At 37.2% G+C, this 17,489-nt stretch overlaps 1 protein-coding gene across 2 annotated transcripts in view; it reads right to left on the bottom strand.

Annotated features, from left to right (window-relative positions):
• Positions 1 to 1,618: 1,618 nt before the first annotated feature.
• The window catches only part of LOC112048345 (torso-like protein), a 64,034-nt gene continuing 48,163 nt past the window's right edge, over positions 1,619 to 17,489 (bottom strand). The window contains exons 2-7 of one of the 2 annotated variants that reach the window (XM_052888639.1): positions 17,358 to 17,476; positions 10,745 to 10,969; positions 9,964 to 10,086; positions 9,142 to 9,316; positions 6,747 to 6,881; positions 1,619 to 5,014 (exon numbers count right to left, since the gene is read on the bottom strand). In XM_052888639.1, the coding sequence (XP_052744599.1) occupies positions 4,754 to 5,014; positions 6,747 to 6,881; positions 9,142 to 9,316; positions 9,964 to 10,086; positions 10,745 to 10,969; positions 17,358 to 17,458 (1,020 nt within the window). In that variant the 5' untranslated portion in view covers positions 17,459 to 17,476 and the 3' untranslated portion in view covers positions 1,619 to 4,753. Of the gene's footprint in view, positions 5,015 to 5,801; positions 5,937 to 6,746; positions 6,882 to 9,141; positions 9,317 to 9,963; positions 10,087 to 10,744; positions 10,970 to 17,357; positions 17,477 to 17,489 lie in introns of both variants that reach the window. The other variant, XM_052888638.1, reaches the window with a different exon arrangement.

Consider the following 17,489-nt stretch of genomic DNA (forward strand, 5'->3'; position numbering starts at 1 on the left):
TCACTTCATAGATGCATAAATGCAATGCATACCCTGAGGATTCAGTGCGTAGTACGTGCCTGTATTAGCGGAGGAATTTCCAGTTTTGTACAATTTGTACCTATAGTGCATACCCTAGTTTTCAAACCTTGTGCACGCCACTGTCGACTGTTTAGATGACGATAGATTTTTGACTACCTCCGTGGCGCAGTGGTATGCGTGGTAGATTTACAAATAGGGGGTCCTGGGTTCGATCTGGATTGAAGTTTTCTTAATTGGTCCAGGTTTGGCTGGTGGGAGGCTTCGGCCGTTATCACCCAAACGGCATTGACGTAACAAGCGATTTAGCGTTCCGGTACGATGTCGTGTAGAAACCAAAAGGGGTGAGGATTTTCATCCTACGCCTAACAAGTTAGCTTTTATCTAAGATTGCATCATCACTTACCATCAGGTGAGATTGCAGTCAAGGGCTACTTTGTAAATAATAACAAAAAAAGATGAACTTGAAATTTAACTGGCTTTAATTAGAAATCAAATTCAGGACCCTGTATCAAAATAAATAATTAAATATACCTAAATATAAATTAAATATTTGTAAATACCTAATCTATCGTCGTTATCGACCCATATTCGGCTCACTGCTGAGCTCGAGTCTCCTCTCAGAATGAGAGGGATTAGGCCTTAGTCCACCACGCTGGCCCAATGCGGATTGGCATACTTCACACACGCAGAGAATTAAGAAAATTCTCTGGTATGCAGGTTTCCTCACGATGTTTTCCTTCACCGTTTGAGACACGTGATATTAAATTTCTTAAAAAAAAACTGAAAAGTTGGAGGTTCATGCCCGGGACCGGATTCGAACCCACACCTTCCGGGATCGGAGGCAGAGGTCATATCCACTGGGCTATGGAATCTATACTAAAGCCATACAAGAGGAGTATCTACTGTTTACTAACAAATTAGAAATGAGGGTAGAAAATGCATGTCATTTCATAACTTTTTTATTTTTAATTATGTATCGTTTTTTTATAAAATGTATTCATAATATGTTCAATTATATTTAATTGTTTTAAGCTTATCAATCAAATTTATCTTCATTTATTTAAGTACAACTTCATTATAATTATTATTAGGTGTGAAATGACAAGTGATTTATACCCTGATTTTTAATTTTTTTGTTGGTACTTCTCGAATATGACTTTAGTATAGTTTCGTATCAATATCGTCGTCGTCATCAACCCATATTCGGCTCACTGCTGAGCTCGAGTCTCCTCTCAGAATGAGAGGGGTTAGGCCAATAGTCCACCACGCTGGCCCAATGCGGATTGGCAGACTTCACACACGCAGAGAATTAAGATAATTCTCTGGTATGCAGGTTTCCTCATGATGTTTTCCTTCACCGATTGAGACGCGTGATATTTAATTTTTAAAAATGCACACAACTGAAAAGTTGGAGGTGCATGCTCCGGACCGGATTCGAACCCACACCCTCCGGAATCGGAGGCAGAGTTCATATCCACTGGGCTATCACGGCTCTGTATCACGGCACGTATCAATATAACTATCGATATTACGTTACCTGGTTACAAAAAAGTTACTTGGTTACTTAATTATCGGTTAAAAATAAAAACGAAAAAAATTCAGTCACAAATCGATTTAATTTCATAATTTATTACCATATTTACATCATTTTATATAATAATCAATCGATTGTGTGTAAATGCATTCACATATTTGTTCCCGCATAATTATTTTTGTACATAATTTATTATAATAATTAAAAATAAATTTAAAATTATTGCACATAAATTAAAATATATTCGTAATAAAATCGGTGTACCTGTTTAGTTTATTCAAAGTATTAAATGAACTGCGCATTGATATAAAAACTTTTGCACATTCTATGTACTTAATTAAAAAAAAAATTCAAAAAGTTTCAAAAAGATTTAATGTAACACAAATATGCACTACAATAGGTACCTACATGTCCTTTTGAAGGTGGCGTCAAGTCAAAGTAATTCTTAACTTATGCATAACGACTTCAAAATGGGGAAAAATAATATAAGTAGTTCTTTTAAGGTTTTTTAACCGACTTCAAAAAAAGGAGGAGGTTCTCAAATTGACGCGTAGGTATGTTTTTTTAAATGTTTGTTACCTCATAACTTCGTCAATTTTGAAAATTCTTTTTTGGTTTGAAAGAGACTTCCAGATTGGTCGAACTTTTTAGGTTCAGTAATTTTGTGTTAAAATCAAAATAACTGAAATACGTCTTTGAAGTCGGTTCCATTTTTATGTTTTTTAATAATAATGTTTTTCAAACAAAAAGCGTTTTGGTGCCAGTAAAGTGGTTAAACTTTAGATTCTTTCTCTCTCATTTTTAATTAAATTATTATTGACTCTCATTTTTAATATATAGCCACCCAAGAAATCGATGCGCAGACCAAATCAGTCTGTTTCTCCGCCACATTAGCAATCCATGGTCTAAAATAAACCATGAAAACACAATATGGTGGTCATCGATCGTAGATCTTTAGATAGGCCTCAAAGCGTCGCCGAATAGGGATGATAACAGTTTTTTAAATTGTATATAAATTAAGAGTATGCTAATAGTAAAGCAATTTTGTAAAAGGAACAGGGTATCTGCGAACATTACTTTCGGAGCTACAGGGATTTAAAGAGTCAGATTTGCGGCGCTGCCGCGGATCCCTGAAAAACGCCCCATACAAAGTGGCACGAACTAATTACGTCGTAGGTAATGTAACGATCGTTAGATTTGTATGTGCGTTCAAACAAAATTACTAATATCTTTGTTATTTGTGCGTTTATGTTTATAGTTCATTATTAAAAAATGTCACATTTAATATAAGGAAGCTAAAACTGTATGAATTTTCATCTAATTACGATAAAAGATTTTTAATAGATTTTGAAATTTTATAATCTTATTTATTTTGCAAATATCCAGACAATCTTTGCTTTTTATGTATAAATTAGTTAATATTGACCTCATTTACCCGAAATTATCATAAAAATCAATATATTCAAACCATCCAGTCATCATCCCCATTGTCATTGGTTTCGGACATTGAGTACGTCATCACTCGTAACACATTCCTCTTTATTCATGTTGTAGCTTGGGGTTTTACACTACCAAAATAAACACGAAGGCATAATTAAAGGATTAAAATAAAAATAAAGTAAATATTTTTTTAAGTCCACGTCCACTCACAGCATACGCTTGTTACGTACTAAGATAAGATGTGCGTGCACGTCTTTGGGTAATGACATAAAATTGTGCGTTCTTTAGGAGGGAGGGGCCCATGTAACGATTTATATCGATGATGGTGGTGAACATTTGTATCAATCGTGAAAAGTAGGTACGCATACGCAGTTCATCTTACTGATTGATTGAGGAAGAAATATATTTCTAAGAATACATTTTATTCTATAACATCGTCATAAAATATAAATTACTTAAACCAAGCATTTAAAGATTTTTAGGCATCTCACGACTGTTTTGAAAATACAAAAACCGTACTCTTAGAAATATTAAAATTAATACTCAAATCTTATTTACATAAATTCCTAAAAACAGTAGTTTACTAAAAAAATCTAAACCTTATCCGAGTCTATTCATAAATCGCATCGCTTTTTTCGTACAAAATCTATTAGATCTATAAAATATATCACATTTATTTGATAAAAAAAATATAAATACTTTACATAGAAAATCTATATCTAATTCAATTCCTTTAAATTCTTTTTGTATAGTAGTAGTAAAAAAATATCAGTTTTTTTTTATTTTCGATAATTTATGTAATTTTGAACCACAGCAGCTATTTACGAATTTTTACTTTTGTGTTTTATTTATTTAATCATTTTGACTAAGATGACTTAGCCCTCATTCGCACGAGAGTTTTTTTAACGGGCGTTAAAAAAGCGTTCAAATACAAAAATACATTTCCAAGTATATGTTCACATGTAAGCGTTTTTAAAACCAGACGCTTTTTAACGATGGAAATAGACCTTTGTTTAACTACATACTATATTTGAACGCTTTTTTAACGTCCGTTAAAAAACTCTCGTGCGAATGAGTACTTAAGGTCGCTACATACGTGTGCCTAGTGGGAGTTTTCAATATTTTCATACTGTTACTATCGCGTTGACGTTAACGCAAATTTATATGGAAATGAAATAGTTGTGCAGTAGTGCCACTAGATGGCGCTGTTTCAAATCCTTAGAAATTCGCGTTTACGTTGACAATTTGTCAGCATATTAATCACACAATTAATTGTACTCGGTAAATAGCTGACACAATCGTTGTCTATTTTAATTCCGATTTTATTGCCTTTTCGAAATTATCCACATAATTTTACTTTATTGTCTTTCACATAACTCTATAATTGCTTAATTTAACTATGCCTAGCCTCACACTAGAGTTTTTGTCACACAAACTTTTAAAGAATTTATCATTCTCAAGAAAATTCTTTTTAGCTAAATCCCCCTTTATCTTTATTCCCCAATGTCTTTGGTTTATCTTAAATCGTCCAAGCGGAAGTAGGGAAATTTTGATGCTTTTGAGGAATTTACAAACAGATTTATTTTAGCTAAAAATCCCTTGAGATAGGTCTCTTTACTTTTCAATATCTGTCAACGTTAAAGTTGTCGAAGTATGAAAATAGATTTTTGAAGGTAGGCAGAGAAATACGATATGTTTTGGTCACGTGACGAAATCTCTAGTGGTTAATCTAGGCAGATCATTGGTCTATAACCTCTATCACATATTACTCTCCCACAATTTCAAATAATTGTCTATGACTTCCTCGAACCACTTTTTCTTCTTCGCATCCTTGAATGCAGGCGATAATGTCTTTAATTCTAATTGTAATAAAGCTTCGTTTCCCAGTAACGTGTCCAGGTTCCTCAATAACGCCGGTTCTCCGTGCAATTTGAGGAGACTTGGGTAAGAGAATATATAGTAATGTACTCTTAGACGTTTCATCGCCCAACTTTCTACAGTCTTATTACCACTGGCCACCTGGAATAAATTAAAAAAAACTATATAAACTTTGATGAACTATTATAAATGGTGTGATTATTAAAATATTTTCTTTTTAATTTTAATTTAATATGAAAAAATTGGCATAATATAAAAAACACTTTTCAAGTACTCCTAATACATTGTGAATATTTGGCAGTCTATTTTCTTATGTTGTAGCCAAAGAGTAAATTAATATATATAGTAGTTGTAGCTTTAAAAAGCAGGTAAAATATTACACAACGTTACGTTTTGATATGTAAAAATAACAATATTGTATACAATTAATAAGTCCTGAACTTATTCCTTATAACTACTTTCGATGTAATTTATAAGGCCTATACTACGGTTATACGCCTTATAAATTATAAGTATTATAAGTTATGCGGTTAAGGTTTATAACTAATTAAATAAGTATATAATATATAATATTTACAATGATATACAGAGGTAATATTTAGAATATGTGTTTGATGAATTTTGATGCAAAGAGACAAGATTTTGACAAAAGAATATCTATGAATGAATTAAATGAATACAAGAAATTATTACATAATTAAAATAGGTAATTAATTATATAAAATCATTTAACTAAATATTTAGTTCTCTTCTGAACTCTAATAAATTTTCTGTAGGTTTTGATTTTGAGAAAAAATCCAGGGTTAGTTAGTATTTTTTTTTTCTGCATACAGTTTTGAGTTCTAGCTATTTTGAACCTTTAGCTGTGTGCTATGTTGTTAATGGATTTAATTTGAACCTTATAACAACTACAGTAAGTCGATTTTACCTTAATTTGTCCTATATGCTTAGCTTGCCAGGGTGAGAAGTATCCTTCCAACTCCTTAGCAGTGATATCCGCCACGCCCTTGCTTTTAAGCCTTTCTTTGATCATAGAGTATGCGGTTCTAGAGAACACAAACACCTGGAGTGAGAGCATAGACAAGATTCACGATTTTATTTATTACGTGTTTGAAAATGGAACACTTAATTTTTTAAATTCTTTAAGGGCGTGCACTCTAAGCTTTTGGCGGTCGCATTTGGATCGATGGTAAAACCTCTTTTCTATTTCTTTCAATAACAAAACGACATTTTTTTTTGGATTTTTTTTAATTCGAAATGGAAATGATTATGATTGTGAGTTTGAAAATTTTGAAATGATAAGATACTAAAATCCATACCCAATTCTGAAGCCAATGATAGTGAAAAGAAATAGACAAGAAGATATTTTGATGGAAAGCTTTTGAGAAAATCAATTTAGAGATTACTTTAATTCATATCTTGTGAAAAAATCCACTTACCTTGTATGTTTACATTCAACTTAATTTTTTTTTGCAAACTAAACCTTTTTTGTAATTTAAAGATACTAACAAGGTTTATTCTAAAAAGGTTTCTAAAAGCTCCCCTATAAAAATGATAAACATCATCCATGTTTTTTTTTTATTCTTTACAAGTTAGTTACTTTAGCCCTTGACTACAATTTCACCTGATTGTAAGTGATGATGCAGTCTAAGATGGAAGCGGGCTAACTTGTTAGGAGCGGGAAGAAAATCCACACCCCTTTCGTCTGGTGGCCTCTCATTCGGCCCAGCCGGGGATCGAACCCAGGACCTCCGTCTTGTAAATCCACCGCGCACACCACTACGCCACAGAGGCCGTCAAAATAATGTAAAACACACTTAAAAAAATGGATGATGTTATTAAACTGGTTCCTATTCGTTCCATCGAGCCAAACCTTGACAGCGCCAACATGCTCGGCGAACAGAGGAGAGAAGTAGTCGTTCATCTCGCTCAGCGGTATGTCGGCAACGCCGCGCGACTTTACTCGCTCCTTGATACGCGAGTACATGCCCCGCGAGAATACGAACACCTATACACAATTACACATACATATGGCATATCTATATATAACTCGTGCGCATTCACTTGACACCTGACTACCAAGCATGACCAAACACGTAGAGTGTGCACACGATAAGTTTGACCAAAATCAAGAACTAATCAAATCAATCATTAATAGCCTCATCTTTTTTTAAAAGCCTTAATAGCTCAATGGTAAGAGCGGTCGGACTCATCACCGAAGGGTGGTGGTTCGATCTCCGCCCTGTTGATCCATTGCCGTACCCACTCTTAGCACAGACTTTGCCGACTTGTTGGAGGGGAATGGGAATATTTGTCATACTTAAAAAAAAATAATAATATGGAAAATATTCTTTAAAAATCCGCCGCCGCCGCCATCTTATCGTCTATCTCTATCTATCTCTAGGTGGGTAAAAAAGATCGCGGTAAAGCTGGCATCAAGAGCGTCAGTAGTCGCGTGCAGACTTATCTTGCGCGCACTCTACAAACATCATTCGAGTCAGGTGTCTAGTTAATCCGCACGAGCTTTAAACATGACATTTGACGGCCTCCGTAGCGCAGTGATATGCACGGAGGAGTTACAAAACGGAGGTCCTGGGTTCGATTTCTCAATTAGTCCATGTCTACCTGTAGCGCTATTACGTAACGATGTTTTGTATAGTTCGCAAGTGCGAGTTTGCAATTTACCTCTATCTTTCTCTTTCTATACTTAGTATCATGTTAGACAAAGGGAGAAAGAGGTGAATTCGAAATTTGTACATGCGAGATATACAACCATTCGTTACAGAATAGCCCTCCTGGAGGCTTCGGTCGTGGTTACCAACCTACCGGCAAAGACGTACCGCAATTTAGCGTTCCGGTACAATGTCGTGTAGAAACCGAAAGAGGTGTGAATTTTCATCCTCCTCGTAACAAATTAGCCCGCTTCCATTTTAGATTGCATCATCACTTACTATCAGGTGAGATTATAACCAAGGGCTGACTTGTAAAAAAAATGTACAATAGGGATGATGACAGTTTCAATATAGCCTGTATTCAAGAAAAAATATAGCCTGTAAAACTTACAAATAACGTAGCTTTCTGATGGTAAAATAATTTCTACAATCGGTTCAGTAGATCCAGAGTGCCGTGATAGCCCAGTGGATATGACCTCTGTGTACGATTCCGGAGGGTGTGGGTTCAAATCCGGTCCAAGGCATGTACCTCTAACTTTTCAGTTGTGTGCAAGCAAGAAATTAAATATCACGTGTCTCAAACGGTGAAGAAAAACATCGTGAGGAAACCTGCATACCTGAGAATTTTCTTAATTCTCTACGTGTGTGAAGTCTGCCAATTTTGGCAATCCGCACTGGGCCAGAATGGACTATTGGCCTAACCCCTCTCATTCTGAGAGGAGACTCGAGCTCAGCAGTGAGCCGAATATGGGGTGATAACGAGATCCAGAGACCCCCTACAATACCACAAACTTTACCTCTTTAACACGATAAATCAATCATTCATGTGAGAATTTGTTAATATTCACGTTTTCTGTTTCACCTAAGCGCAATGAAGACTGGAGTGTTATGTAAACTACCCGCGTATTTTGTAAACAAGGTCACGTTGACCGTTATAACAGTTTTCTCGTATGATTTTACACGTTTTCCTCCTTTGTGGATACAAAAGATTGTACTTATCAATATGAATCACTGTTGAGCACGATTCTCTGCTCAGAATGGGAGGGGTTAGGGTAATAATACATCACGCTGGCCAAATGCGGATTGGCAGACTTCACACACGTAGAGAATAAAGAAAATTCTTAGGTATGCAGGTTTCCTCACAATGTTTTCCTTCACCGTTTGAGACACGTGATATTTAATTACTTAAAATGCACACAACTGAAAAGTTGGAGGTGCATGTGGCTATACTAATATTATAAAGCCGAATAGTTTGTTTGTTTGTTTGATTGATCGCGCTAATCTCAGGAACTACTGGTCCGATTTGAAAAATTATTTCAGTGTTAGATAGCCCATTTATCGGGGAAGGCTATAGGCTGTATATTATTCCTATATTCCTACGGGAACGGGAACCACGCGGTTGAAACCGCGCGGCGTCAGCTAGTAATAAAGTAATTTTGATGCGATGTGTCCGATACATACGATAATCCATAATAATCTGCCATAATCTGCCATAATCTTCCCATTCTGAGAGACTCGTGCTCAACAGTGATCTGAATATGGGTTATTGATGATGATGATGTTGATATTGATCAAAAAATCCCTAACTACCCTCACCTGGTAGAGCGAGTTACCCGTGATGTAGGACGCTATGTAGTGCGACCCGTATTTGCGCACGAAGTCTGCGATCGACACCGTGTCCCCTATCAAGGTCTCGTCTATGGCCTCATAGACTACGTCTTCTACAGCTATGTTTGTTGGTAAGTCTTTTAGTTTGGCTGTTTCTCGAAACCTGGAATTCGAATATTGAACATTTTTATAAATTTACAATGGCTTGTAAACTAGGGCCCAAATACAGAGCTGAAAATTGGACATAAATTAAAACAAATAATTATAAATCATGAGGCCAATTTTCAGAGAAATCTGCATTGGCCTAATCAGTTAAATCACTTGTTACAGGAGGGTAATAATTCGGATCCCTTTGACATAAAATGAATTGCATTCTAACTTGTCAGTCGTCTGTCGACGACAGCTTTACTATGGATATGGCACTAACAACACAACATATTTACTTAAATTATTTCGTTCTTTTTTTTTTCACTCACGCACAACAATCCCTACAATATGGGTCTGTAACATGGTTGGCAATACTGGGTATCATAGACGACTCTATCCTAGTGTTTATGGTCTGTGGACAACAAGTGTATCAATCTCAGTGTCTGCGGTGACCAGGAGTTTTTTGAAGACCGACAGTTGATAATGAACCTGGAGTCAGATAACTCGGAGCCAAGATTAAACAAGGACTTCATCGTCTTCTTTCTCTGATTTATTATTAGTCAAGATTTTCATTTTTCAAACTATTTTAACGTTTACTTGTTCGTGGAAATGTTAATATTTAGAATTGATTTATTTCTGAATGCAAAGCTTTTAACAACGTACCTCGATACCCTCACAAGGACGTAGCAATGGTCGCCATTGATGAAGGAAGAGTTAATGCCCAGGTTACGGGCCATTATGTCAGTCGGCCAGCCGGCTGTGAACGCGCGCCATGGCCTTTCCAACCTGAAAATATAAACAACCTTTTACTATTGGAAAGCTTCATTACTTCGTCTCCTTATTGTCGTCGTCTTACGCTTGACTACAATCATGCCTGAAGGAAAACCACCAAATCAAGGCCAAAGCCAGGAAGGAAAGAAAACAAATGATAAGGTCGAAATGCTTATGCATGTCATAACAATCTTGTGATGTTATACCTAAAGACGAATTCAAGTCTGTTGAGTTTCCAATGATCTGGGTTAGCCGGCAAGTGCCACCGAGTCTCTGGAAAGAATACTGTAATCGACTTTGTTTTCCGATGGTAGGTATGGTATATTATGCCTAAATGCATTTCCCAGCGTCGGCGTGTTAGACTTTCCAGCAAGTCGACATCTTACTTCCTTCGATTACATAATATAGCAAGGTTGCAGGGCTGGGTTTGTTTTCAGAAGAAACTATGTAGAGTATTTCGGTAGAACTATTATCATGAAAGAGACGAATATTTCAGCATTCCATGGATTCACATTGCGGGTGCCGGGTCCATCGTATGGCACATAAAAACTTCGAGCACCCGGACTTGTAACCGATGGGTGTAGGGTTAAGAACGTCCTTGACAGTTAACTAACACTCCCCTTCTCTGCTCGTGCTTAGAATGCTTCTAATCTATTCAGTACAATTTCGTTACCTTTCGAAGCTGAAATCCCTAAAGTACGCCTGCAACAGCTGTTTCAAGTTATCGCAGAATTCCATATGAAAGTCTCCGTCGAACAGCGTCTTCGCCTGCCTCGGTTTGGGCGCCACCACGAACCGGTCGACGTCTCGGAACACACTGACAGTTGGCTCACGGAACACCCAGCCATCGGTGTCGTTGCGAGGCACCACTCGCATGCATATGCTGAGGTAACCATATCTAAAAAAACAGCGTATAATAGGCTAGTTAACACTTTTTTTAAATGGTTCTAAATTGTTCATTATCGTGATTACATGAAAATTTTAATTTCTAAATATTTATTTGATAAGTACGAGCCAAAACGCTGTCGGCTATGATGGTATACTTATTTTAAATGTTTTATGACGTCGCGTTAACTAATACTTTACCAAACGGAGGGTTTGACTTGACCATTTTGTGACGCCACAATGTTACTTGATGTACTAAACGCCAAATCAATTAAACTATATTATATTAGTTTTTTGACGTTTGGTAAATTTTAAAAAATCCATGATTTTTTAATTAGTTTTATAAGAAATTCTTACTTTTATTTATTAAGTAATATCGATATATTTTGGACCCTTATTCCGTGTACTACACGAAATTAATATTGTTTATATTAAATTTGATATGAGTCAAACCTATTAAGATAAGAATGAGAACGACATTAGTCTAGACCGCAAGAATCAATCCAAGGACTCCCCGAACTCTATTTATGGAGGTTAACTGACATTAAGATTGAGAGAGAAACTGTGGACCTATTTCTGCAAATAGGAACATTCCCACATCGCACCCCTACATCAAAACTGTCTCAACTCAAAAATCTGGCAATTTGAGTTAACCACATTTTTGGGTTGCTGATGCGATTACATAACTATAATGTAGTAAGTGTCGTGCGCTAGAGCTTAAAATCTCTCTCTCAGTGCGGGTAGTTCAGATCGGACGTTCGTAATGTTATTAAAGTCGCTGGCTCAAGTCAAGAGTTATGGCGAGTCAAGTTATAATAAATGAATTCTTGACATTTGTGCAAAATAAAATAGATGTGCTTGATGAGTTGAGCATTGTGCAAATTTGTGCTACTCACTTTACTGACGAGGAAATTGAAGCTGGAAAAAACACTCTGTATACGGCGTGCGGAGATAAATTACGAAATATCTCAAGAAAAGGGGATGAGAAGAAAAAACGCAACATAAAAGATGTGATAAAACTGTTAAAAGAAGTGGAACCTGACGTGCAACCAATCTTTGTTGCTAAAGATTTGAACAAATTGCCACCTGTCTCCTTCGATTATGTTGACGTAACAAGACTTTTGAAAGACATGACTTTCATGAAAACAGAACTGTCCGAGTTTCAGTCGAGAATGAGTGCGGATTTTACTGAACTACGAAATTCATTTAACACCTTCAAGGCTACCGAGGTTAGTTCAATGCCTATGACTCCTGTGAACACTAAAACGCCACCGCTTGTAACTGTGACACACGCTAAAAAAGCATGCCCGTCGGAATCAGCCGAAACGTCATTCACACCGACGTACAGAGATATTGTGCACAAGGCGGCACGCTCGCGCCGTGCGAATATCACCCCTACGCATAATAATCTTAAGGCTGATAATTGTGTACCAGCTGACGTCGGTTTGAGGTGTAAATCGAACGAAGTTAGTGGAAGTTTGACAGCAGTATGCGATGACGATTTTACGTTAGTAAGAAATAAAAAACGCAAACACAAAATTAATAACATGCGAGGGACCCTGGAAAGTATGGGAAAGATACAGGTGGTGGAATCGCAATGTTCAATGTATGTCTCGAGATTATCGAAATCTGTTACTGAATCGGATATATTAGAGCATATTGCGGACAGAGGTGAAACATGTTCTAGCGTCGAATTACTTAAGCAGTTCAAAGAAACGTCGTTTAACTCATTTAAGGTTACTATACCGACGAGTAAAATAGAAAAATTTCTTGACTCGAACTTCTGGCCAGCGGGCCTTGTTTTCAGACGTTATCGAGAACGTAGATATCCAACAGTCGCTAGTCAACCCTTAAATGGACGGAGTAAATAAAAGATTAGTTAATATGGTGACGTTCAACTGTAGGAGTGTTAAAAAGTCTGTAGAACACGTAAGATCCCTATGTCGCTTTGCAGATATTGTAGCACTTCAGGAAACGTGGCTTCTACCTCACGACCTTGACTTCGTCAATGAAATTGATGACGACTTTGGATGTTACGCCAAATCTTCGGTCGATACGTCCCAAAGCATTTTAAAAGGACGACCATACGGTGGTTTGGCGTTGCTGTGGAGGAAATCAGTGTTTCCAAATGTCACTTTCATAGATTGCCCAGGTGACAGATTGATTGCGGTTCAAATAAATATGGACTGTCGCCAATTTTTAATCCTGAGCGTCTATCTACCTACGGACTCTGTAGAGAATCTGGTCGCTTTCACAGACTGTCTGGCCAGTATGTCGGCATTAATAGATGATAGCAATGCAGAGGCCGTGTATATTCTTGGGGACTTCAACGCGCATCCTGGTGCCAGTTTTGGAGACGAACTCGAATCTTTTTGTGAAGAGCATTCTTTGCTATGGGTGGATAAGGAAATACTTCCTGCTGACACGTACACGTACGTCAGTGATGCTCATGGAACTAGGAGATGGCTTGATCATTGTGTGGTAACTAAAGCTGCTCGGCACACGGTTCATTCTGGGCATGTGGAGTATGGTGTTTACTGGTCGGACCATTTTCCAATGGTGATTACTTGTCAAATGGAATTAGTATTAAGTAAAGTTACCCTTACGAGTGTGGACCCCTTACAGGGGATCAGGTGGGGTCATAGGAGTGACGAACAAATTGAACTATATGCTATGCACTGCTGTGATAAATTAAATTCATTATGTTTGAATGAATCTAGTCATTGTGATAATTGTTTAGTGTATAACTGTAAACAACATTTATATTTTATTGACGACTTTTACAGTAATATTGTAAATATTTTACAAACTAGCGCTAAGAAGAGCGCCGCTACTCCGAAAGGTGCACTGAAGAAGCCCAAAAAAGTATTTGGTTGGAACTATCACGTGAGGGACAGTTATGAGACAGCTAAATTCTATTACGGGTGGTGGAGTTCATATGGCAAGCCAAGTTCAGGTGAACTTCATGACAATATGTTAGAAAGTCGTAAGATATTTAAAAATAAATTGAAGTGGTGTCAAAATAACGAAGAGAAAATAAAACTAGATGCGATGGCAATGCACAGGTCCGATAAAAACTTTGTAAAATTTTGGCGAACTACAAAATCTTTAAACCATAAAACGAGTGTTCCTCTTAGTGTGGAAGGTGTTAATGATAGAATAAAAATTGCAGAGTTATTTTCACACCACTTCAAGGTCAACCCCTTACCAGCTCGTACTACATGTATGCCTACTACAAAACCTATAGATAATACTGACAAGGTTTGTTATACTGCTGATGACGTGGCTACTGTGGTTCATCAAATGAAAAAAGGCAAATCTCCAGGATTTGACGGATTAAGTTTAGAGCATATAATTTATGCTGGATATCCTATATTTCAGACTCTGGCTACTTTTTTTAATGCCTGCTTAAATTTTGGTTATTTGCCTAAAGAGCTTATGAATACCGTGGTAGTTCCAATACCAAAAATAAAAACAGGTGATCTTTCCAGTCTTAAAAACTATAGACCGATTTCTTTAGGGACTGTTTTAGGAAAAATACTGGAAAGGTTGTTACATCCAACCCTAAAACGTAGCATTAAAATAAGTGATGCACAGTTTGGTTTCCGTCCTGGTCTCTCGACGGATTCAGCGATTTTCAGCTTAAAAGCAACCGTAGACTACTATGTGAGACGAGATACATCGGTTTACGCGTGTTTCCTCGATTTGAGTCGTGCCTTCGATCTCGTAAATTATAATTTACTGTGGGAGAAATTACACGATTCGAACGTTCCTGTGAAAACGGTGAATCTGTTGAGATATTGGTATGGAAACCAAACAAACAGTGTGAGATGGGGCGACGCGACATCTAGCGAATACAAGCTAAAATGCGGTGTACGCCAAGGAGGGCTGACCTCTCCTGACCTCTTCAGCCTGTATGTGAATGATCTGATCGAGGAACTGAGAAGAGCCAAGGTGGGTTGTCATATCGGGCCCACCTGCATGAATAATTTTAGCTATGCGGACGATATGGTTCTTCTCAGTCCCTCAATCAGTGGACTTCGTAAACTAGTTGCAATCTGCGAACGTTACGCCTTAGATCATGGCTTAAAATATAACGTCAAGAAAACAGTTACGATGGTGTTCCGTGCAGGCAGAGGTCCAGAGAGGATCCCTGGGGTGTTCCTTGAAGGAAATTTACTTGAAAGGGTTGAGCGGTTCAGATATCTCGGACACGTTGTGACTGAGGATCTCAATGACAATGAAGATATAGAGAGGGAGCGACGTGCTCTGTCTGTCAGATGCAACATGCTCGCACGTCGGTTTGCAAAGTGCAGCGAACAGGTCAAAGTGACATTGTTTAGAGCATACTGTCTATGCTTCTACTCATGTCAACTTTGGACCAAGTACACCAGACGCGCAATCAACAACATCAGGGTACAATACAATGATGCGTATCGTATCCTGATGAAGTTGCCGCGGTACTGCAGCGCGTCGGGCATGTTCGCGATGGCCAGAGTACCGGACTTCTTCGCGATCATCCGATCGCGAATCGCAAATTTTTGGTACCGTTTGCGATCCTCAAAAAATGAGATTCTCACCACGCTGGCTGAGTGTCTGGACTGCTCAATCTATAAACATTGGCTTTCAGTGCACCAAGAGCCTAATAGAAAGTAGCAGAACATACGAATATGTACCTATACTAGTTAGACAATTAAATTAGTGTAATGTCAATTTTAATTACTATTTTTGCTATTTTTGTATTGTTAATATTATTGTTTGTTTTACACTGGGTTTTTACCTTTAAATAAACTATTATTATTATTATTATTATTATTATTAAAATAGATGGCGTTATGTCAGCCACTGGCGATCAATTAATCGCACATGCCTGCAGCGCTAACGGCTTGACAGCCGATAAAAGTCGCGATGTGCATGACACACGATCAATTTTATCGGCTCTTAAGCCGTTAGCTCTGCAGGTATGTTAGATCACTTGTTCGTCAGTGGCTGAAATAAATATATAAATAATAAATCATTGGTTCCAAAAGAAAAACGGGATTATATTTTAGGGATGCTGTATTGTGATAAAAGAAAAAACTACACAAAAGCGAAGTGTAAAGGAAAAGACAATTTATGTGTCAACCCTATATTGACATTTAAAAAGCAAAGTTATATCAGCTGGCACTTGGTATGTCGGTATACCAAACGAATATGGTAATTTTAATTGCTATGAAATATGAATTGCATTGAATTGTTTAAATTCTATGTAATTGTAATGTGAGTGCAGCCTTACATGGTGTTGTTTACTTGGTTTTTATTTAATGGCGCTAATGTTGATTGTTTTATTATTTTAATGTTTTATAGTCCAGCATTATTTAATTTTTAATCAAATATACACGTGTGGGTTTTGAAAGTAGTAGAATCCGTTTATTATGACTCCGATCAATATGTTGGTAAATATAGGTATTGACCAACCGCTTGTCATGACGTAATTATAAAACAAAGTTTGGTTTTCATATAAAATTCTTTGTAACAAAGTCGGAGACTTCGCTTATATTGACATGTCGCTTAGTATGATCCATTTTTAATAAATTTTGACCGTTTAGAATGAATTTTGTGCATTTTATAGTGAGCGACGTGATTCTTTACACCTTCGGCAATGTTCGTTGATTCGGCACATGGCTCGTTTTGTTTTGAATCTCAGTAAGTTAACATATTTGACACTGTTTTAGCGATATCCTAAAAAAATGTCATTTCAACGTCGTAAAGCATTTATAATTGAGGAGGAAGGTGCACATTAGGAAATGAAGACTCAGACTCATTTAATATGCTATGTTTCTCTATCAAAATAATTACCGAATAAAAGAAGATTGATTTTGTTTTTACAAAAATGCTTTGTGTGACGTCCGCTTAATATGACGTTTACGTCTATTCCCTTTCATGTCATAATTAACTGATTGCACTGTATGTAGCTTAAGTGTGCGGAAGAACCAAGTACCGTTAGGTTAGATGCCTAATTCCCAAAGACAAAGGACTATAAAAATTCTCAGGTGATTTAACGGTTCGATGACAAATTATTACAACTTGAAACCATACTTATATGAACGTGTGTCGTTTTACGAATTCCGTTCTTGTTTTAAGCGATATGTGGCTCTGTTTTACTACTATACAAAATGACTATAACTAAATCACTTACAAAAGAATATTTGTTATATTATTATGCCAGGAATTCTCAGTAGCTTCTTTGAGAAAGGACATTGATAGTACTGGAATACCGCGGGCACCCTGGAGCTCTTCAAGCTATAAATCCTGCACTAGATTTCTTAATCTTATACAATAGCAAATTCCCTTCTGCCGCCCGCACCATCACACCGACTCTTCACACTGCGACGCGTCGGTCAGACGCATGATATGGTTACCTCATGAATATGTTGATGGACTTGCCGACGCCCAGCTCGGAGTCGAGTGTGGCGGCGCGGCACAGTGCTACCGCCAGCAGGAGCACCGCCGCCCGCACCATCACACCGACTCTTCACACCTGCGACCAACAA

Source organism: Bicyclus anynana, chromosome 23 (genome assembly GCF_947172395.1).
Source record: "Bicyclus anynana chromosome 23, ilBicAnyn1.1, whole genome shotgun sequence".
In the NCBI taxonomy this organism is placed as follows: Eukaryota; Metazoa; Arthropoda; class Insecta; order Lepidoptera; family Nymphalidae; genus Bicyclus; species Bicyclus anynana.